This window comes from Panicum virgatum, chromosome 4N (genome assembly GCF_016808335.1).
Source record: "Panicum virgatum strain AP13 chromosome 4N, P.virgatum_v5, whole genome shotgun sequence".
Taxonomy (NCBI): domain Eukaryota; kingdom Viridiplantae; phylum Streptophyta; class Magnoliopsida; order Poales; family Poaceae; genus Panicum; species Panicum virgatum.
This window is the reverse complement of record NC_053148.1, coordinates 39,929,162-39,951,410: the sequence shown is the minus strand read 5'-3', so window position 1 is coordinate 39,951,410 and position 22,249 is coordinate 39,929,162. Positions and strand designations below refer to the sequence as shown.

Below are 22,249 nucleotides of genomic sequence, written 5' to 3'. Positions count from 1 at the left end.
TATTAACTACGAAGAGGGGGTCATCAGAGTCTTGCGCCATACGGAACTTTCTGCGGGTGTCCCTATCCACAGGCAAGGTTGGGTGCAGGACGGAACCTCTACTCAACGTCTTCGAGAATGAAGTCTGGATCTTCCTCTGTAAAAATTAAGAATGGGGTGAGTACAAACGTACTCAACAAGTCCAACCACATCCACGGAGGGGGTATAAACAGAATATAATGCACAGGATAAACCAATGATAAAGCCAGGGTTTAATTTGCGGAAAGCTAATTTTTATGCAGGGGTTTATTTGAAAAAAAGGGGTTTTCAAAAGCCATTATCTTGCACTGAGTAACACGTAGGGTTGATCCACACAGGATCCCAGTTTTAAGTTGCTACCGGACTCCTCATCCGCCGTAGCACACGGCACACCTGCCGGACACTTTTCCAAAACAACTCACGCCAACCCATCCATTCCCAGAAGAAACACTAGTTTTGTGACCAAACCGTAACTCGCCCAGTACCGTGGGCACGGTTATTCGAATAGATTTTAACTCTTCAGAGGTGTGCAACTTTACCCACAAGCGGGGTACCACAGCACGATCACCTTAGTGTCGGTGCAGATCCAAACAAAGCCATTACCCACCTTAGTTAGACCTGACTAGCCACCACGGGATCCACTAAGGGCAATAGATCTAACTCCGAGGTTTAACCAGGGCATAAGTCACACAGAGCTTATCCCTTCTCCTTAGTCACCCGTTGCTCTCATCTCTCCTGATGGCTATCAGACTAACTAGTGGGGTTTATACTAAGCCGTTGCCCATACAACGGTCGAGTGGTTTGCACGATAATGGAGTTAGGCAAGATGACACACCAACTCGGTCCTTAATTGTGACAAGATGGATATCTCCCTTCCTTGCTCTACCACACAGGTACGAGCATACCATTTGGCAATTCACAGAAGTGCAATCCATCCCGTCTAAACCCATCTTTCGAAAATTACACATTTTTCCCTTCCCACACACTCACACATTTTTCCTTTATAATCGAGTTGTATCGTGTTTAAAGTCCTAAGCGTTCTAGTAGCGATTAACGTCCAAACAGATCACATTCAGACATTAATCTAGGTGGTCAAGGAATGGTTATAGCAAATCAAGGGGTGGCTATCCAACCATGTTTTCAGCAGTCAAAATATATGCAGTTTTGTAAAACAGGCCAATAGGTTGTGTTTATAAAACTGGGACGAAACATGCATCAAAGGATGAGATTGAACTTGCCGTCTTCAAAGCTTTCCGGAAAGTCTTGATCGAGGTACTGTCCTTCGGGTTCGGCGTCGCGAAACTGGCCCTCGTTCACTTGCTCGTAGTACTGCTCGTCGACAGGTTCTCTCCCGTTCACACCGTGATCTACGACGCACACAAGCAAGTACACAATCAAGAAAAAAATAAAGGTTTTATCGCTGAGCTCGATTCGGAAACAATTAAGATATGAGGATAGGAGTAATATTTTTGGGCGGTTTTCTAATGGCATGGCCAAAACTATGTTAGGAATGGCGTGGTAAAGTTTCAAGTCGATCGGAGATTGTTTGGAGCATGAAATGATAGATTACAGGGAGGTTTAGGGGTTAAACCGGGGTTCAGGGGCCTATTTGTAAATAGTTTTGGGATGACAGGGGCTTGTTTATAATATTCAAAAATGTCAGGGTCACTCTTGGAAAGAGCAGGGATCTATTTAGAATTATTTTCATTTAGTGGAAGGGTTTGTTTGCAAAAAGAAAAATAGGAAGGGCCTCTTTTGTAAAAGGGTTATAAAGGGGTGGGGGCTCTTAATTAAAAAGGAAAAAGGGCAGGGGGCTAAGGGCAAAACGCCCTTCTTCAACCTCCCTCCCGAACAGAACAGAGGAGGGGGGGGGGACGGGGCGCCGGCGGCCCTGTGGCCGGCATCCTGGGCCTCGGCGGCGGTTGGGGAGAGGGGAGAAGGGGCAGGACGGCGCGAGGAGTCGACTCCCTTCCCCAATTTCAGAGGAGGGGGCCGCAGGGAGGGGTGCGACGGCCATGGCCGTGGCGGGCGGGCGGCGGCCATGGGCAGCGCGAGCAGGGGCGGCCAGGGGCAAGTGCCCGTGGGGAAAAGGGAGAGGGAGGGCCAGGGCACCTACCTCGGCCCTTGGCTCGAGTAGGGAGGCGGCGGAGCGGGCCGGCCACGGGAAGCAGGCGCGGCGGGCGGAGCAGGCTCGCGGTGGCGGCGTTGCAGCTCAGAGGAGGAGGGCGCGCGGCGGTGGAGGTGGTTGTGGAGTTGGGGGGAGCGGCGCGGGGGCCTCTTTATAGTCCGAGTAAGGCGGTGGGGAGAGCGGTGGGGCGGTGGCCGCGGGGTGGTCGGCCGGCCAGCTTCGCGAGCGCCTTTAATGGCGTTTGGCCTGCTTGCGAGCGTCGCGGAGCGGCGCGCGGGCGGCGAGGTCGGCTCAGGACGACAAGACGGCTCGGGCAGGCGCACGTGGGGGAGGGCCGGCCGCTGTGCGCGAGCAGTGCGGCTCGGCGGCGAGGCGGGGCACAGGAAGGCGGTGGCGGTACTAGACGACGGGCGGCGCGGCGAGTGTCAGGGTCGCGCGGAACGCCCGTTGCGCACAGCGCGGGCGGCGCGTGGGCAGGTTGGCACAACGTTGCGCACAGCGCGCGCGGGCGGGGCGGCGAGCGGCGCGGCCGCGTGAAGCGCGTGTGCACACGTGGGCAGGGGGGCGCGTCGAGGCGGCGAGGGGGCTCGGCGTCGAGGCAGGCGAGCGGCACGGCGGCTCAGCGAGGCGGGGTGGCAGGAGGAGGCTGGCGTCGAGCGCGTGGAGGCGTGCTCGGCGCCGCACGTGCGGGACAGGGCAGAAGCAGGAAGAAGGAGAAAGGCGGAGGGAAGAAATAGAAAAAGGAAAAAGGGAAAAGAAAAAAAGGGAAAAAGGGAAAAAGAAAGAGAGAGAGATGGCGGAAATCACGGCGGTGATCGCGACTGGACGCGCGTCGGGCGTGACGCGCGGAACGAGAGAGAATAGGGAGACGGGACAGCGATTGGATTCGGATGTCGGGACAGAGATTTGATGGAAAGGGTTTCGGGGGATTTGGGGAGCTCAACAACGGACCAAAATTTTGAAATGATTTCGAGTAATTTCTTTAGGTGAATTTTTGGGATGTTACAATGGCGGGCCTGATGTGGGTGAGAAATGTTTTCAATTGTTTTCGATCTTTATATTATAGATATATTTGTGATTTGCTTCAAAGTTTGGATAGCCTGATCATACTTGTTAATATCCAAAATTCTTGGGCGCCTATCAAAAGTCATATATGTTGAGCACAACAAAGCGTCCCTGTTTGACAACCATATACTCTGTTCAGTCTCGCAGGTGCAATGCAAGTGCAACCAAATTTTGTACAGTTGAAAACAACCAATGGCTGCAATGATCAGCAATCACAGCGTACCATCCTTGAGTAACTATGTCGCCTGATTCAGCTCGAATCACATCTGAGTCAACATTTGCTATTCTTCGATGGCGGTTGATCTTGATCGTACTTTATTTAAAGGATTGTTTTAGTCTGACCTTTTCTTATTGTATTCTGCATTTTACGGGATTTGCTAAAATTCTGAATAAGTATGGCAAGAGAATCTGAACACTGACCCATTTGCCCTTCATCAAGGAAACTCTGCAGCAGACTTTCTTCACCACTGACCTCCTGACCAAGCTTCAGAAGCCATATGAAGATATGCTGAATCATCTCGCTGCCAACTCTTCACTTCTCAGGGCAACAATGCAAAAGAAGAGCAGGGGAGGTGGAATTACAGGGGCGTGCAGCTAATGTGGCATCAGAGGATCCCCTTGACCTATTGCCAAATGACAGCACCAATGTTTGCTTTTTTGCCAAAAAAAAATCTTGACACTTTCTCGATCCCGTATATTCAGTATACTTTGTATGAATGCAGGACTAGTCATAGAGCTGCATATTCATCAGACAGAACTGAGGCGATTTTATTCACTATCGTGGATCGAATCCTTTATTTTTTATGCTTACTTTTTGCTCGTCTACACCTGAGATGGATTGCATAGTTTGTCTAATGAACGTTTGCATAAATTATGGTTCTATTTGTGTGTTCCACCTTAGTAGTTGCTTTCCTGATTTCGAATTCCTTTGACAATGCATCTTGCAATTCGAGCTTGAAACTTCAGTTTCAAATTTGATTTACAAAAATGGATTGACCAAATTACGTATCAATTAACCTCTATCTATGAAGAAACATTTGCCAATGAACTTTATTTACAAATCTATTTCAATATGTAGTTTGGGATAGTTTAGTCGGTAACTTTTTTCAAAATCGAACCTACTGTAAATTTTCAACGCTCGAACACCCAAAAATAGGACTTCAAATTGAAATATAAACACACTAACGTTATTTCAACAAAAAAAAAGATAACAAGAATGTTAGAGCATCATCAACAGATTGATCATCCCTCGCTCCAATACTAAAAATTCAATGTTTTGGTGATGAAGATGCTTCATCAAATTGTCAATCCAATCCTCGTTACCTAAAAGTTTTTAGTAATCATCAAAACACACCTCCCTCTCCCCTAAATGTATGGGCTTTTTCCTCTATCCTATTCTTGGTGATTGCATTTTGATAGTCTGCTGCAGCAACTATTACCTAAAACACAAAAGTAGTTATTGATAATGGAGAGAGAAATATATCTTGGATATATCTATTGGAGATGCTCTTAGTAGCTTGCAAACGTTTTCTGTTTCGCTAACTTACTTTAGCCAATAAATAGAGCAGGTTATCACTGGACTTCACAGCAAAAGCCCAAGGCCCAAAAGGCCAGAACCCTCTCGTCCTCTTCTCCTCCTGGTGTTCCCCTGCCCCGCCGCGCACCCCTCATCCCCGCGCCATGCCGCCGCGGAAGCGCCCGGCGCCGCCGCCGGAAGAGCCCTCCCCTGCCTCGAAACCCACACCTGACGCCAAACCTCCCGATCCCACCAATTCGGCCCCGGATTCCGCGGCGCCGACCATCTCGGCCGCGGTCCTCGCCAAACTCCCGAGCATGGAGCGGCAGGTGTACTCCCTCATCTTCGAGGCGGGCAGCAAGGGCATGTGGATGCTCGACGTGCGCAAGCAGCTGGCGATCAGCCCCAACGTCGCCACCAAGGTCGTGCGCGCCCTCGTGACGCATAAGCTCGTCAAGGAAGTCAGCGACGTGCGCCACCGCAGCAGGAAGATCTTCATGGCCACCGACTTCCAGCCCTCCGACGAGATCACCGGCGGCACCTGGTACCACGACGGCCGGCTCGACACCGACGCCGTGTCCGCCGTGCGCCGCCGCTGCCAAGCGCAGGTCGAGAAGCTCGGCGCCGCAACCGCGCAGATGATCCACAACGGCATTCTGAAGGACGACCCCAGGGCCGGGTACACCATCGACAAGATCAGGGATATCCTGAAGACCATGGTGCTCGACAAGGTGCTCGAGGAGGTCAAGAGCACAGGCGAGGGGGAGTTCGCGGCCGTCAGGAGCGGCCTGATGTGCTACCGGTTGGCTGGGGCTGCGCAGGGAGGGATGATGGAGGGGATCCCGTGCGGGGTTTGCCCCAGGATCGATGAGTGCACGCCGGAAGGGGTCATTTCGCCAAGAACATGCGTCTACTACAACAAGTGGTTGCAAATGGACTTCTAGGCAGTTACCGGTGAGCCCTCATCTGCTTTGCATCACGATGGAGTCCATTGGAGAATTCAGATTCAAATTTTCCAACTGGGGCTGCTGCTTCACACTCAAGGATTGGACTGCCATGATTCCATTCCTTCAGTGTGCTTTCTTGTCCAGTTTCAGATTTCGGTGCTCGCACCAAGAATCAAATCTACAGTTATGTTTGCTCAGGCCTTTTAGCTTGGTAGTGTCTGATATGTATTTATTTGCACCATGTTTGGATCTCTGTTCTATTTGAAAATCTCAAAATCCTAAATTCTTTGGGATAATTGGCAAGCATTCGAGCTATTATATTCAAGTTATAGATGTGTTGAGAATAGGATCAACATGCTTTTATAAGGATTAGATGTGCCTTAAACTCATTAAAAGCAAGGTAAAAGCCTTTTTCGAAGAAGATGTGCCTTAATCTTAAATTAACTGAAATCACATTATTTAATTGGACCAAGAAAAAGCCCCAATCGCTGCAACGATAAGCAACTGCCATGTTCAGATATAGTAGTGCCCTTATTGCTTGATGGATTAGTCTGATCCTGTTCGCTTTGACTGAAATTGAACCTGTCATTACTCGTAAGGTTTTCATATATGCCCATGTTATTATGTTATGTAGCTAAGGTTTTACATATATGTTACCAGTTTGTTGCATGATATATCAGCTATTTTGCTTCTTAGGCCTTGTTTAGATTCCTTCAAAATTCAAAATTCCAAATTTTTTGAAAGGGGATCTTGCTATTTCGGAGTACTAAATGAAGTATATTTACAAAACTTTTTACACAGATGAGTTGTAAATCGCGAGACGAATCTAATGAGCCTACTTAATTCATGATTTGCAACAGTGATGCTACAGTAAAAACCTCTAATGATGGATTAATTAGGCTCATTAGATTCATCTCGCGATTTACAACCTATTTATGCAAAAAGTTTTGTAAATAGACTTCATTTAGTACTCTGAAATAGCAAGATTCTCTTTCAAAAAATTTTGGCCAAAACATCTAAACACAGCCTTAATACTACAGTGCAGTTGGTGGATCCCACCTAGATTTATCACTCAGATTGGCTTTAGACAGGCTTTTGGGTTTTATTATTGTGACAAATGTTTTTTTTATAACGTTGTGACAAATGTTTTAGTTGCTGTGGTTTAGTGCCAGATTTGTGGAATTGGGTTGGCCAGGTGCTTTTGTATGTTCTGCAGATATTTGTGCTAATGTAAAGCCTTCTGTTAGTTGTGTGACTGCTAGTTTTCTGGATAGACTTGGGGAAGTGAAGTCTCTTGTTGGCCAATAAGGCAATAATATGGGACCAATGTATTGATTCCAGAGTAGAATGGTTTCAGTACCTCATTTGTATTATATGATACTTGACTTTTGAGACATTTTTTTTGTGTCTTACAGGGTTTCAGCTGTTTTGTATTCTGATCTCATTATTGTACTTGAGCTGCTCTGTCTATCACCTCCTGTTTTATGTACTGCTGCACGATTCCCATGCTATATTTGTACCTCCTGCACGATTAATTAGGCTCTTTAGATTCGTCTCGCGATTTACACCCCATCCGTGGAAAAAGTGCTGTAAATAGATTTTATTTAATACCCCAAGTTAGTAAGATTCTCTTTCAAAAAAGTTTTGCCAAAATGATCTAAACACACTCAGGGATGTCAGAGACGTTGAGCTTGATCCTATTGTTTTTATCAGGATGTCACGTGAGCTTCTGTGATTTGGACTGTATCTATTGTGGCTGTTTATATTAGTTACAGTCACTAAGAAATAGCAATACTCGATTTCTCGTCACAAGTCACTAAAAACTACTTTTAAACATGTAGTATGCAAGTTGGAAGTATCCTTATGACCGTTTTCAGTGCAGCATATTGAAGTAATTCTGTCTACAATCTCAAATGTCAAGGAACGAGGTTACTTGCTCTGCTCTATGTTGATCTTTTAGTGTGTTTCTGTCGTCAGAAATGGTATAGCCCATTGTGCTCGCACAAGATCTACATAATATCCTTCATGTTCGTTCCAATCTGCTGGCAATCTCTATTTAGTTCCTTTGCGTTTGTTGGTCTGAAATTGACTTGGTTTTTATTTGCTTTGAAGAACCTCAATCTTGTGCTTGTTAGCTTGTAGTATCGAATTATCGATTCAGAATGTTTGACTATGTTAATGACAATTTAGGATGCAGGAATCAAGCAACCTTAGTTTTCAAGATCTACTTGTGCTTCTTCCAGTTTATTGCCCTTGTGATTTGTTGTATGAGCTATCACTGTTTCAGGGTCTATTTGGTGGACCGAACAACATTTCTATGGGGGCTAGGGGATACACACACATGAAAATAAAATGCCTCTATAAAAGCTCGGATTAATGGGTGCACGTGTTCTGAGAAAGATAGGCCCATGGGTTTCTAGCCCAAAATAGAGTGCTATCTGCATTGGCATTCACATCAAAGCTAATGTCCATTACGATCCATGCTTTCTTTTGCCTATCTCGTCTACCATATTTTCAAAGGAACTGAAAATGACCGTTCCTCTTATTTCCTCTTATATAATTTATTGACGTGGTGATGGGGACTTGTGTTTACTTTCTTGCCTTGGTTGAGCTCAAACTGTAGAAATATGTTGTGATGCTAAAGACGTATTTTTTAATAATATATTAAGGCAATTATACAATATAAAGTTGGTCTGTGTTTCCTTCATATTATATTTTCAATCATTAGTCAATTTGAGAGAGGGAGGTATGCTGGTGCCCTGTGACAAGGTATGACAGCTTTTATAATTTATTGATTGTTGAATATTTCCTCCAATTGCTGTTTTTTGAGTAAATCGTAAGAAAGCAACTAGGTTTTCCACACGGCTGGATTTTAGGCAATGTAAGGACTAATGTCGACAATTTATAATGTTATATTAACAACGCATATAGGGACATGAGCTATTTCTTAGAAATGCAAGCTAGTCATGGTTGTTTTGTCTATTCCCTTCATCCTACAGCCAAACTATATTTTTCCGATATTTGGTTTGTGCAGTTTGAATATTGCAAGGCAGGTATTAACTAACATGGACTTGTGAGCAGGATGAGATCTTCTAAAATTAATTGCTGACTCCCTCAATCTGCAACTCTGCATCTGCAAAAGAATTATTTTGTGGGCATGGGAGTTGGTCTGGATCTGCCTTTTTTGATATCTGCTATCCATTTTCAGTTTAGGTGTTTGGTTGTATTATACTTCTGCATACAATGATAATATAACACCAGAGAAAGACTCTGAACTTCAGGAACTCTGAATATGCTTTGGTACTACAGTTATATGTGGATAAAAATATAAAAATCCCAGTAATAGACAATTTTCATCGTTGTTATACTTTGCCTCATTCAAAATTTGCCTTGGTATTTCACGGGTCCTGAAAAATGATCCACAGTTTCAAACTAAAGATTGGGTAAACCTAGCACAGGTTCTGATCGGGTTCCGTGCTAACTTTCACCAGCAGCTGATGACTGAAACTTGTGATTTCAAAACTCAAAACCATGCATTGATTTTTTATTTCAGTACTGTCTATCCTAACTTCTCTCACGACGCGCAGGATCGTGCCGCCTTTTCTGAAGACTTCAGATCGTTGGAGCTTAAACCAAACCGGAAAGGTTGTGTACCCCGGCCCCTTGGACAAAGTCTGCATTCCTTGAGAGGGTGACGGTATCTTCTTGGAATCCCTCAAGGCGGGTCAGAGTAAAATAACACCATGATCGCGGTGCTTACCCCAGCAGCGAGCGAGCCAGCGACCCGGTTCTCCTCGCCTCCGATCCTCTGCCGATGCGCGGCGCTTTCTTGCACGGTTCCACCGCGTGCCGAGGGCTGAGGGCCGGGCCAACTGCCCGAGGAAGACGAAGCAGTGCTCTGAATCAGGTCACGGTGGGCGGTGAGCGTGGATCGTCAAGCCGGAGGAAAGCGACGGCGTCCCGGGAAGAAAGAGGTCTCTCGACCCCCACCTGCTGCTGTTGATTAATCGGTAGTTGTAGTGGTGGCATTATCGTAAGAGAAATGTGCCGGCGGCGGCTGTGTTGAGGAAGGTGTGTTGTGCTACACTTTTTTTTTTTAACCTGTCAATGATCTTTCGCAACGAGAGACTAGTCTGTGTCTGTCCCGGTGGTTAGCGGCAATCGCCCCTTGTCATGCGTGCTGCCTCTGCCTGCTGCGTTGCTTCATGCTTGCACATCGAAGCAGGCCGGAACCTGCCGGAAAGCAAAACTTTTGCTCCCTCATGACGCAGATCGTGTGCTGCGTTTCAACCCAACCCAGCGCAGCAGCCTTTGCTTTGCTTTGGTTCGGATTCAAATCTGCATTGCCAATTCAAAACCCAACACGCCATGATTGTCGTCCGTGCATGAGTTCGTGACACGAGCACAAGTTGTTGTGCAGTGCTGAATCAATGTGGCCTCCCGACGCGCGTAACAAAATAAATTAAACGTGCTAGAAACAGGGGTCAACCGCCTCCTTCCTGCCCGTGCGCATCCGCCACGAATTCGTCCGGTCAGGTCTCGCTCCTCCCGTTCGTGGTCAAGGCTCGAGGCGGGGCGCCTCGGCGTGCGATCGACGGCCCGCGCGTACGATCGCCGGCCGTACGCAGAAGTTCTCGAACGAGCACCCCGAATCCCACCCGCCGCGCCGCGACTTGCGCTCCGATCTCTCGTCCTGTCGGCCGCTCGACCGCCGTAGTCGCCGCCACGTGGGCGCTGACTTCGCGGCCCCGCGGACAATGGCGTGAGGTGAACTAAGCCGTGGCGCTGGCGGCCTCGCCCCCCGCTCATCAGCTGAAGCTGACAGGAAGCTTATACAAAAGCGCGGGAGGGGTGGCCATCGCCGATCTGCATTATTCTGCTGCTGCCACTAGCTGGGTTTGTGCGCGGGGGTTTTCTTGCCCAAGTCTCGCTCTCGCAGTCGGCCGATCCTACCTGCAGCCGCTGGCGGGGCCCAGGCGCCGGCGAGGTACGTTTTGTCAAAAAAGCAGGGACAGCGGTTGTTGAGTAACCACGGCAGGATCCATTGTGGCTGCTATCAGACGACACATTATTAGGACATACATAAATTGTAGTGCTTACTAGTACGTACTTTGTAATACTACTATAAATAGGTATTGGACACTACTATAGCTACTTTGTAATAATTGGCTCTCTAATGAATTAACAAATAAATTAAGGTGATATTGAGTCACAAAAGGCAACTAATAAAAAGATGATATATGTCGTAAAAGGTTGTTTTTTAGTCGTATATTTAGGGAAAGTATATTAATTGGTGCCATGTAACTTTGTGAGTTATGTAGCAATTATACACTTATGCTGGAGCAGTCTCATGGTTTACAGAGACTATTGCTTCGTGAGATAAGATTTTTTTTCCTCACCTGGAGGTAGCACCTTGTTACAAAGGTAAGAACATTGGTGCTGCCTTACTAATGGTATCATACATTGCCACGTAAAATTGAGATGATTTAATGAACAACACATATAATGGATTATCTTTTATCTTGTATTTTAGTAGTTGCACAATATATTAGTGTGTGCATAGAAAAGAGGATTTTATGAGTTTTATAATAATAATTTGTACAATGATGATGTTTGTATAGTCTTATAGTTTATAGCTTAGATTCCTTCATGAAACAACCACATCCTGCTCTCTATGTATCTTATAAAAATTTCGATGTAAACTACACCGTTCGTTCCAAAATGTAGCTACATATAGGATTATCCAATCTTTGATTAACAATATATAGAAAAAAGTTGGTTTCATGATAAATTAACTAATATTATTTTTATAGTGTCAGTCTTTATGTTCGTTTTGTTATTCATACCCGAAGTTTAAAAGGTTTGCTTTACAGTTTTAAAAAAAGGTTTGCTTTTAAAAATTAAATGTAGCTATATTCTGGGATAGTGGGAGTGTGAAACTGATGTCATGTACCAATATTTGGATCCTGATCCAGTCATATCGTATTTTGCAACTATAATTTCTCCAAAAAGAATATAGAGAGAGGGAGCAAACTTTCCCCCTATCGTGTGAGTTAGGCTACATCTAGGGTTACGGAGAAGTAAGCACAATGGATGGCTAGGAGGCACGTGCCACGCTCCATTGCACTGTTTGTCCCCTTCGATTTTTCCTGGTTGACCAAAGCCAAATAACGCCAAGAGCTCAAGACGCCGTTCTCGGCTATATATCCATCCATGGTCCCCCGTACAAATCCTTATTAGCTTCTTGCTGTCCGTCAGCCTGTCCTCTTCGGATCTTTCGTGTCCACTTCTACTTGCTGCCTCCATATCATCCAATAACAACCCATCACTCCGGAAATCGTCGTCGTCTCTCCTCGATCCCATGGCCGCCGCGAGCTTCGACGGCGACGTCCCGCGGCACGGCGGGGCGGCCGCCGGGAGTGGCCCCCTCGGCGTGCGCGCGGCGTCGCGCAAGATCGGCAAGCCGGGCGGCGGCGCGCACGGGCAGCAGGAGCGGAAGCCGGTCATCATCTACATGGTGTCCCCCAAGGTCATCCACGTCGAGGCCCACGAGTTCATGCCGCTTGTGCAGCGGCTCACCGGCCCGGACGCCGGCCGCGGGCGCGGGGACAAGAAGGGCAGATCGTCGACGTCCGGCGGCGGCGCTGGATCCTCATCTCCGAGGTGGGAACAGGAAGGCGCGGGCAGCAAGGGCAGGGCGGCGCCGCCGGTGCGCGTGAAGGCGCGCGCCCTGAACCGGCCGGCCGGCCCCGCGGTGTCGGTGTCGGTGACGGCCACGAGGCAGCAGCACGCCGGCCCGTCGGCAGCGGCCGCGGCGTCGCCGCCATGGCTCATGTTCCACGACCTCAGCCCGCTCCGCGGCGCGGCGCTCAAGGGCGAGCACCACCCCCTGGTGTCCCCCGGGTGGCTGCACCACGTCGGCGACCATTTCCCGAGCCCCGGCGCCGGGGCCGCGCTCGGGTCGCCGGCCGCCGGCTTCCTCGACATCTTCGGGCCGCTGTCCTCGCAGCATCAGTGATCGGATCGGTCCAACCGGTGAGTGGTGAGTGGTGACATGACATGCTTGGTGGCCAGCACGGGCTAGGGTTTCTTGCATGCACCGCCAGTACTCGCTTGATGCGTGGCCACTGACAGGATCAAGGATTCGAGGCCGTCTTACTCTTGAGGCCAGGTTTGATTAGGCTGCAGGTTCATCAGGAATTGTACATAGTATAGGGTTTTTATTTTCAGTTTTCCCTTCGATCCAATCATCCAATCGCTTCGCAAGATCAGACGAGACAAGAAGCATTTCAAGCCAGCCGCAGCTGGTGCCGATCCAGAAAGATCGATGGAGATATATAGAGATGGAATTCGAAGCAAGCTAGGAGGAGGGGGAACAAAAGGGGTAACTGCATCATATGTAGATTATGGAGTTATTTGAGCTTCTGTTTGTTCTTGGTTCGCCATATTTACCAAAGTTCCTAGTTTTGTGATGCGTGTATTCTCTTAACTATACGAAGATGACATTGTTTTTATTTTGGTGCAAATGCTACTTGTTGTACATTAACAATGTATGTAATGGTACCATTTGGTACATTGCTCATGGAATTGATTTATTTTATTGATTCGTTTTAGTGGCGTGCAAGTTAATCATCAGCTGACAGCTTGCTAGCTGCCTGGCGCAGTGTATGCAGTGATGCACTCCGATCCTGGGGCAGGCAAGGGCTGCAGCAGCTGGCTGGTTGGTCATGGAATTGGGGAGGTACTACTTGAATATCCTCCTGCTGCAGCTGGTGTGTCTAGCTGCCTGCCTGCTTGATGCAACTGTTGTTTACTCATATAATCTCTGAAACCACCATCTATATCATCATGGCCACCACTTCTGATCCAACAATGCAAGAGATCGAGAGAAAACCACTTTGCTGGCTGGGATTATATTGCAGCAGACATCTCTCTTCATTCATCACTACTTTATATAATTTGAGCTGGCAACTGATATATAGTATATAGGTAATGTCCTTCAATTCAAAATCTCAGCAGGATCGTGCGTGTAGTAGTATGTGTGAACCGAGGAGCTGCAAATTGTAACACGTGTATTTTTCCTAATTTGGTTTAGAACCGAATTTGAATCCGAAGAGGTAATGACAATTTGCCCATGAAAGCGATATTTACCCGCCGGCCGGGCTATTTTCGCCCTTACTAATAAGGCATTATCATTTTTTTTCTAGCTCCGTTTTTCTCCCCTTAGAATTGCAAAAATTTTCAATGGCGGCCGGGACACTTTTAAGGCACCACATACTGATTTTGCAGTTTCGTTACTCGTTAGGTTCCCTTATTAATTAAGTTGGTGACCTTAAAGAAAAGACTAGGGTACTCGGGGGAATTTTGAATTCACAACAACCTGCAAACGTATCCCGTTTGTCTGGACTCTGGAGTAGTAGTAGTTCTGAGGATGAAAGGTGTTTCATCACGAGGCAATGCTCTACTTTGGTGATGCATGATGTTTTGCAAGAGAAACACGAGGGGGGGGGGGGGGGGGGGGTGATGAGGCTGCCATGCGTGCTCTTGAATTCGGCCGATGAAACCAGGACTCTTCAAGACCATTTGCTGTGCTGGCCTGCCTTCTCTAGCTCACTCGTCTATCTTCCCTATCGCGATTCTTCTCAGGTTATCTATCAGGCCGGCCCATGTTTTGGCCAGCATACAAATATTTAAGTATTTTATTTTTTCGTGCAGAAATATTTAAGTATTTTATAGGTATGCCACATCCACGCACGCCTAGTATTTTATATGTTCTGTGTACGCTATCATACTGCTACCATAAAGAGTCGGGCATATCACAGCACAGACGTGCAAGTAAAATAGCAAAGATGGGTGAGCGGTACGGTATAATCAACTAGCGTACAAATATAATCAAGTAGGATCTTTGGGAATCATACCTCATCGAAAGGGCATTTGGTCTAGTGGTATGATTCTCGCTTAGGGTGCGAGAGGCCCCGAGTTCAATTCTCGGAATGCCCCAATATTTTCCTGTTTTATTTCTTTTTCATTCAAAAAAAAAACTTTTGCTGACCTGCTCTCACCTGCATAGCCTGCATAATTATCAACTAGCGCCGCCCATCCCAGACGATATAATAAATTTCAGTTCCAGAACAGGGATTACATTACGCGAGACGACGACACGGATCGGGCTTAACTTTATTTTATTATTATCTTTCACAGGTCAACCGCCTCTTGCTTAACCGGAGAGAAGAGCTCTCGGCTGCTGCTTGAGCTGGATCCTCGTCACTGTTAGACTTCGCGAAAAAAGAACCCCCCAAAGAACACGAGCCACTCAACTTTGTTTCATGCGGTTCAATTATTCCTTAGGGCTCGTTCGGGAGCTTCAGAAACCGTTCCATGCAGGAACCATTCCGAAAGGGGATTGAGTGAATCCCCCTGCTTCACTCAATCCTGGCCTAGTTCCATTCCTGGCCGGATTGATTCCACCAAGATAAATGTGGCCATTCGGTTGTTTAAGCATGGATTCAAGCCAAGATACAGATGCAGAGTTTAGATGCAGAGCACGTACATAACACGCAATGCACATACAGAACAAATTTAATTTGTAATTAATCGCATGTACAGATCGAGAGAGAATTAAATTTCTAAGTTCACCAAATGCTTTCACCAGTTTGTGAGAACAAGGTAAAAAAAGATGATCATAACCCCAGCAAACAATCAGTTAAACACGAAAGGTGAGGCTGGTCCATGAATTGTTTGTCTTCGGGATGGCAGGAATGCCAATGTCAACTTCTCTATCCTGGTCTTTGTGCAGAAGTTGTTTGTGCCCTCCAATTGCAAAGCTGAGCTGACACTTTTGCGTCCAGTTCTTGCAACAAAAGTACTAGTACGAGACGGCAAGTACTAGCATTATTTTCTGAAAAAAGAAAGATATGAGTCCTCATTTGACAAATGACAACTGAACTCTACTACTTCAGAAGAGGGCGTACGTTGACATTTTTTTTATCATGCTTACATTATTGCTCGTAGCAACTTCCTTCTCCGTGCCGTTTGGCTTTCTGTCCCACCTTTCAGAAACTCCTTGGAAGGGCCCAGCATTTATTCGGTAACATTGCCCTACCAAAAAAAAGATAGCATTTTCAACATCCAAACTCCAAAGCCCCGCAAATAAGATCCAAAGATCATTGCACTTTATTAAGTTGCAAACTTGTAGCAGGTTCTCTACTGACCTGTCGTGCACAAACACAATGTTGCATAGTGGATTGATTATCCCTGAATCAATATAATTCAGAAGGGAATTAAAGTAGGCATCTCCATGTCCACCAGTTCCCCACTGCATGGTATAGCCTGATGGAGTTTTGCCTCAGATTTTTTTCTAAATTATTCCTATTTTTTTATCTTATAAGCATGCCATCAACAGGAGCGTCAATGAATCCTGCACGCATAATTGGTCCAGCAATCGCCACTGGGAGATACACTCAGATTTGGATCTATATGGTGGCAACCCCTCTGGGTTCTGTAGCTGGAACTGGGGCTCATGTTGCAATTAAGCTGCAGTTACAAACAGGTAAGAAATTTTAAGAAATGTAGTAAATCTTAACAGTAAGAAGTCCCACTTTAAGGTTCATCAATGAACCTGAGGCTAACCCAGCCTCTGGCCTCCAAAATAACGAGTCCCCTTTATCTGTATAGGTCTGACTAACATGCTTTTGTACGGAGCAAGTGTTTCGAGGAGCATTCTGAATATCTGATACAAAATACACTACAATTCTTCTGACTCATGGTCGGCGAGTTGGATTATGAATTTTACGGAGTGGCTGAAGTGTAGATGGATTGCAGGGTGCTAATTGCATCATTTGCACATGCAAGATGTGGCTGTGTGGCTGTGTGCAGTCATTAAAATTCCAAGCTGCAATGCCCTAAAGTAATTCAAGCACAAATAATTCAGGCAGGTTCTTTATCAAGCTATTATCGACCATTCCTGAAAAAGCAGCTTCTTTTTTGGTTCATCAGTACAATATGTTGGTATAAGAAACACGAAACAGCATGGTGTTCATTCATCCGGCATCTGATTCCTGCATTCAGATCGCTTTTTTTTTATAAGTGATGTTCCAATCAGTTTAACCAACGAACTTTGATGCAGTAGTACTATAGCTTCCTTGTTTATTTCTGAAAGTGGAGTTCCAACTCAGAAAGGGATCAGTGTGCATTGCGAAGAGGAAAAATGCACTGTGGTTCTTGTGGTCCTTCAATTGAAGAAAAAAAAAATGCAGTAGTATACATAGATAGAATTCAGTACCTTTTGGAGTTAGTACCGGATCTTAAGAAGGGGGAGGTTCGTCTTCCCCCAACTCTAAATGGTGCTGGCGGGATCTACAAGTAACAAGAAAATGTATGAATGTTGCTTGCATCAAGTAAGAATTAATCAAATCAATTATTCACTTAAAATGGGTTGGGATAAGAAATAGAACTCCACAAAATTTCAGGCTTGTCTTGTATCCGGTAAAAACTGGTTCATTTCAGGATTTCTCATGCAACAAGAAATGGTAGCAAGCGACTGCAGAATGAGTGAGATTCATATCATGTTTACACAAAGAAACAACAGATACAACATCTAAAATTGGAAGTGTTCTTTTTTAGAACAACAGATAAACAAAATGTTGTGGCGGCGGCGGCGGCGTGCCCCTCCGAGAACAAGGAGGATGTCCCTGAAGCCCCTGCGGAGGCCACGGCGGAGGAATGCGGCGGCTAGGTGGCGGCGGAGGCCGAGGAGGAGAGGAGGCGCGGGTGGGCGGACGTGATGGGCGGGGTGTTAACCTGCGTGCTGGGGGATTTGGAGCCCCGCCGTGGCACGAGCCACCCAGAGGTAGAAGACGAAGCTGAGAGTGGGGTCCACCTTGCAGTGGGAGGGGCTGCGGGACCCAGCTGTTGGAATGGGAGAAGAGAGGAGGAGATCAGGGGCATGAAGGACATTTCGCGTCCCGAGCTGACTGGGTGCCAGCGTGTCGTACCACCGTAAGACAAGAGGCGTCATTTTAAGCCTTGCTAATGGGTTAAAACCCACCCCTAACCCGCCCCTACCCACAGCCAATTAAAATGACTAACCAACCCAACCCAACCCAACCCAACCCATAGATTTAAATTAACTAACCACTCCAACCCGCACCACTAGCAGTGGATCCCCATGGGTTATATGCCCACAGAACTTATGCGGCTGCTGCTGCTCCCTGAAGCAAAGCAACCCACCGTTCGGCTGTGCAGCACCACCGTTCTGCTGCTGCTGCCACCACCTCCAGTTGCCTGCTGTACAGCCATAGTTGCAGCTAGCCAAAAAAAATGCCCAGCCCAACGGTTACACACAATGCACAAGGAAGCATAAGTTACGACCACATAAACATATGTTACACACAAACAAGCAAGACTAACATAAGTTACACACAAACAAGCAAGCCACGTTTATAGTTTTTACATGTCAATATGTCATCATCTCACTTAGTTTTTGCCAAACAAATGTTACACACATAACACACACAAGTTATACTAATGCATCGTCAGGAACATTTAGCCTCTACCAAAGTCATAGTTTATAGTTGTTACATGCCAATTATTGCAGAAGTCTGTAAACACTAGCTGTCTTTTGGTCTGATAAACGCTAGCTTTACTGGACAATTTGTATCGAGCATCAAGAGGTCCTCATTGAATGGAGCCATTTTCTTCATACTTCATGCTATCGAACATGATATTCTTCCACTGAACCTGCATAAGAAAAAAAAATCAAAATTATTTTTGTATATATTACTGCATAAATAATAAGCAGATTTTGGCCATGCACAACTCTTGGAATAATGCAGGAGGAAACCTGCTGTAAAGCTCAATACTACTGACAGAAATGAAATGTAAATTGTTTATCACTACTACTAACACATGATCTCCTCCAGAAATACAACATGAAGATTCACTATTGGGACTGTTACGTGAATAACATTAGTTTCAGTGCTAGCAGTAGTGTTGCTCTTTTCACTCACATTGATTTTTCAAAAGTTGACCATAATCAAGATAGACTTGTATCTCAGGTCCCAACCCAATTATAATTGTTGGATATCAGAAATAAGCTGTCAGCTTACACACTAGTAAGATAATACTATCAGAAATAAGCACGGGATTGGGAAGTCTTTTGGCCCTGGCTGTTCAAACCCAAAAATGGACAACAAATCAGAAAAATATTCTGATGGAAACATCTGGCAAGTAAAACTAGTTCCATATATCTGGATTTTGGAACAAGAACATAGAGTTCTCTGGACACATATATCAACGCATTAGCACCTAAGCCAACACATTAGCACGTGTACTAAATTTAGCACCTAAGCCAACACATTAGCACTTTAAAAATTTAGCACTTTAACAGAGCTTAGTGATATGTTATTGATTTGAATGTGTAAATACTGATGCTGATCAGGCAATTATCCATGAAACAGGAATATTATTTACCTCACAAAATAAAGGCACCCTAAAATAAATATACCTCATGCTAATCAATAGCAGAACAACAATACAACATTGTTCAAGCCAAATGTTTTGTCATATGTGAAAAGGTAACTAACAGTAGCAGGAAACAGTTTAGACTAGCAAAAATAATTTTATCTGCCGAACAGTACACATGAGAGGCAGATCTGGCTAAGGGAACTTGCTAATGATACTGTAATTGGCATAAATGTAGATGTCAATAGGCTACAGCTCGCAAGACTTGATTCCACACAATGCCTCTTGATTCTGTAATGTCGATGTTTTGACAGGGAGAGGCAGTCAATGGACGAGCACCATGGAAAGGGGTAAGGCAGAGTATCCACTGATCTCATGAATTTCTTTCAAGAGCGTGAGCTCTGATATGTGGACTACACATGAGAGGCAGTTCTTGTTTCACTTGATGAAGCACTGGATCGGTAATGAGATGCGCGGGAAGAGATGGGGGAGGGTCGGAGGGGAGTTGATGGGGCAAAAAGAAGATCAATCACCTGGCGCGGAGGGGCGGGACGAGCCGGCGGGTAGGGCGGATGGTGCGGACGACCGGCAAGGAGGGCGGGCGGCGGCCCGGCGCCGGAGGGCAGTCCGACGGCCGGTGAGGAGGGCGGCCTGTGCCCTGCGGCCTTGCAAGGATGGCCGGCGAGGAGGGCGGCCTGCTCCTTGCGGCCTTGCAAAGCCGACGGGGAGGATGGCCGGCGACGAGCACAGTCGGCGGGGGCCGGCGGAACGGTGGCGGACGGGGGATCGGGGGCGGAGCCTCCCTGCGAGGCTGCGAAACGGGAGGACTCGACTCGCGAGTCACCCACCCCCAAGCAGGTTTTTTTTACCAATCGGTGGGACAAAACCGCCGCCCACCGGTAGTGGTAAACCGTACCGATTTGACCGGTTACCGAAAAAACCGGCTAAATTTAAAATCCAAACCAAAAACTCATGTTCAATCGGATCCTATCGGCTAGCCGACCGGTTGGACCGGTTTACCGGTCCGGTTTGACCGGTTACCGGTTGGTTTGAGTGGTAACCAGTCGGTTTGAGTGGTAACCGGCCAAATTCAAATTTTTTTTTGTTTAAATTCAAATGCCCGCAAAGTATACTAAATGAGTGTTTGTATAACATGTTTTAGCCTAAATGAACCCTCCAACTCTTTTTTGTACTACTTTTTCATTGTATTTGTATACTTTTGTATGCACACTTTTTTTATTTAACTTCAAATGCTCGCAAAGTATACTCAATGAACGAATATTTGAAAAAATTTGACACCATTAAATTCGTCGCAACTTGAAGTATATTTAGGAATTTTTCTTTTTTTGGAATTCAAATTTAAAATTTGAATTTGGGCCGGTTTGAAACCGGCCGGAACCGGAATCGGTCCGGACCGGTTACCGGTAAAACCGGACCGGTTCCGGTCGGGATTTTTAACCCTGCCCCCAACCCGCACCCAACCCGTACATAGTGAAGGCCCAACCTGCTCCAGCCCGATAGCTGCTAAAACTCATTTCCAACCATACCAATAAGACCCATCTCAGTACCCGACCCGAAAAACCCAAACAAACCCGCACCACTAGCAGGCCTAATTTTAAGAGTGCTAAACGGACGAATGCCATTCGTTATAAGGTCATGTTTAGTTCCCAAAATTTTTCAAAATTCCCCGTCACATCGAATCTTCGAATACATGTATGAAGTATTAAATATAGTTAAAAAATAATTAATTACATACTTTAACTGTAAATGACGAGATGAATCTTTTAAGCCTAATTAATTTATGATTGGACATTAATTGTCAAATAACAACTAAAGTGTTACAGTTTCTAAATCCAAAAAATTTCAGAAACTAAACGGGGCCTAAATGGTACTCCTCATCTTCCTATATGTAAAGCCCCCAATCCTAGGGATTCCATCTACCTATTTCTCCCTTTACCAGCATCGCGCAGATCCTTCGCCACTCATCCTCATCCTCCTCCACAATCCACACCACCACCGCGCGTCAGCCATGGATCCGGCGAAAGGCGTCATGGTGATGAGCGCCGTCCTGTGGCGTCTGAACCGACGCACCGGGGCCGACGTGGGAAAACATCTATTGCTCTAGGAAGGTGGCCTACGGATGCGGGAAGCACGGCCAGAAGGTTGTGGAAGGCATCACGCTCTTCCGGAGCCGCGCCGACCACCAGGATCTCATGACCATCCGCCTGAGCGCCGAGGCCATCGAAAGCATCAAAGCGGATCTCGGCCTCGACTCCCGCAGTGCGCTGGAGGCCCAGGGCTTCGTCAAGATCGCCAGCGAGGGACTCCTCATCTTCCTCGTCGACTTCCGCAGCAACGAGCCCAGCGATATCGGATACTACCTCGTCTACGACTCCACCGACGCGTCGCTCTACATGACCCCCTGCCTGCCGAGTCCCCTCAAGTGCTCCTACACGTTGGCGCCCGTCCCCCGGCGCATCGACGGCGGCGGCGGATCCGAGCCCCAGCTGGTCCTCACGGCGTATTCGTACCGCACTCGGCGAAGAGCACTTCTTCGAAGAAGAGGACTTCCTCTACCTGTGCACTCCGGTGGCGTCACCTGTCAACACCGACCGGCCGTGGGATATAAAGGTGCTGTTCTTCCCACGTCTTTCTGGCTCCTTCAGGGTGGACGTGACGTTCTCGTTCCAAGGCAAGGTCTTCTGGGCCGATCTCTCGCAAGGCCTCGTGTCACAACCAGAAAAAAAGGAAAAGAAAATAAAAAAATTCCCCGCCGGGTCCCACCTGTCAGCCTCTTCCTCCTCCTCCCTCTGTTTTCCTCCGCGCGCCGCGGCATGCGTCGCCCGCCGGCGTCCATCCTCGTGAACCGCGCCACGTGTCGGCAATCCTCGCATCCCGTGCCGCCCTTTCCCTCTTCCCTCGCCCCTCTCCTTATCCGCGTCAAGGCCGGCCCCCGTTCCCCTTCAAACCCTAGCCCCCACCACCATTTGTGCCGCCGCCGAGCTCCATCCCCGCCACCGTGATTCGCCGCCCACGGTGAGCCACGGCTCAATCCCTCGCGTGGGGAGCATCTCCTTGCTTCCCTCGACCCGTTCCACCCCTAATCCGGCCCCT

General features: G+C 47.0%; 2 protein-coding genes, 1 long non-coding RNA gene and 1 other non-coding gene across 6 annotated transcripts; 3 read left to right on the top strand and 1 right to left on the bottom strand.

Annotated features, from left to right (window-relative positions):
• Positions 1–4,803: 4,803 nt before the first annotated feature.
• On the top strand, positions 4,804–6,003 carry LOC120669666 (DNA-directed RNA polymerase III subunit RPC6-like). Its single transcript, XM_039949474.1, has one exon. It carries the CDS (start codon positions 4,892–4,894, stop codon positions 5,669–5,671), a length of 780 nt encoding a protein of 259 aa, XP_039805408.1. The 5' UTR covers positions 4,804–4,891; the 3' UTR covers positions 5,672–6,003.
• Positions 6,004–11,936: 5,933 nt separating this feature from the next.
• On the top strand, positions 11,937–13,286 carry LOC120669665 (protein MKS1-like). The gene has a single exon (XM_039949473.1). It carries the CDS (start codon positions 12,036–12,038, stop codon positions 12,690–12,692), a length of 657 nt encoding a protein of 218 aa, XP_039805407.1. The 5' UTR covers positions 11,937–12,035; the 3' UTR covers positions 12,693–13,286.
• A 1,316-nt stretch (positions 13,287–14,602) lies between these two features.
• Positions 14,603–14,674, top strand: TRNAP-AGG. The gene has a single exon. It is a non-coding gene; the product is annotated as a tRNA-Pro (tRNA).
• Positions 14,675–15,221: 547 nt separating this feature from the next.
• Positions 15,222–17,541, bottom strand: LOC120669664. 3 transcript variants are annotated; one of them, XR_005672736.1, is made up of 3 exons: positions 15,886–17,541; positions 15,672–15,772; positions 15,222–15,572 (listed from the first exon to the last, which is right to left on the bottom strand). It is a non-coding gene; the product is annotated as an uncharacterized LOC120669664 (long non-coding RNA). The 3 variants fall into 3 exon arrangements; XR_005672738.1 differs by having other exon boundaries at positions 15,672–16,207; positions 16,956–17,541; XR_005672735.1 differs by having other exon boundaries at positions 15,672–17,541.
• Between the last annotated feature and the right edge of the window lie 4,708 nt (positions 17,542–22,249).

Coding starts and splice junctions, on each gene's coding strand:
- LOC120669665 (XM_039949473.1), top strand. CDS start 12,036: ATGGCCGCCGCGAGCTTCGACGGCGACGTCCCGCGGCACGGCGGGGCG.
- LOC120669666 (XM_039949474.1), top strand. CDS start 4,892: ATGCCGCCGCGGAAGCGCCCGGCGCCGCCGCCGGAAGAGCCCTCCCCT.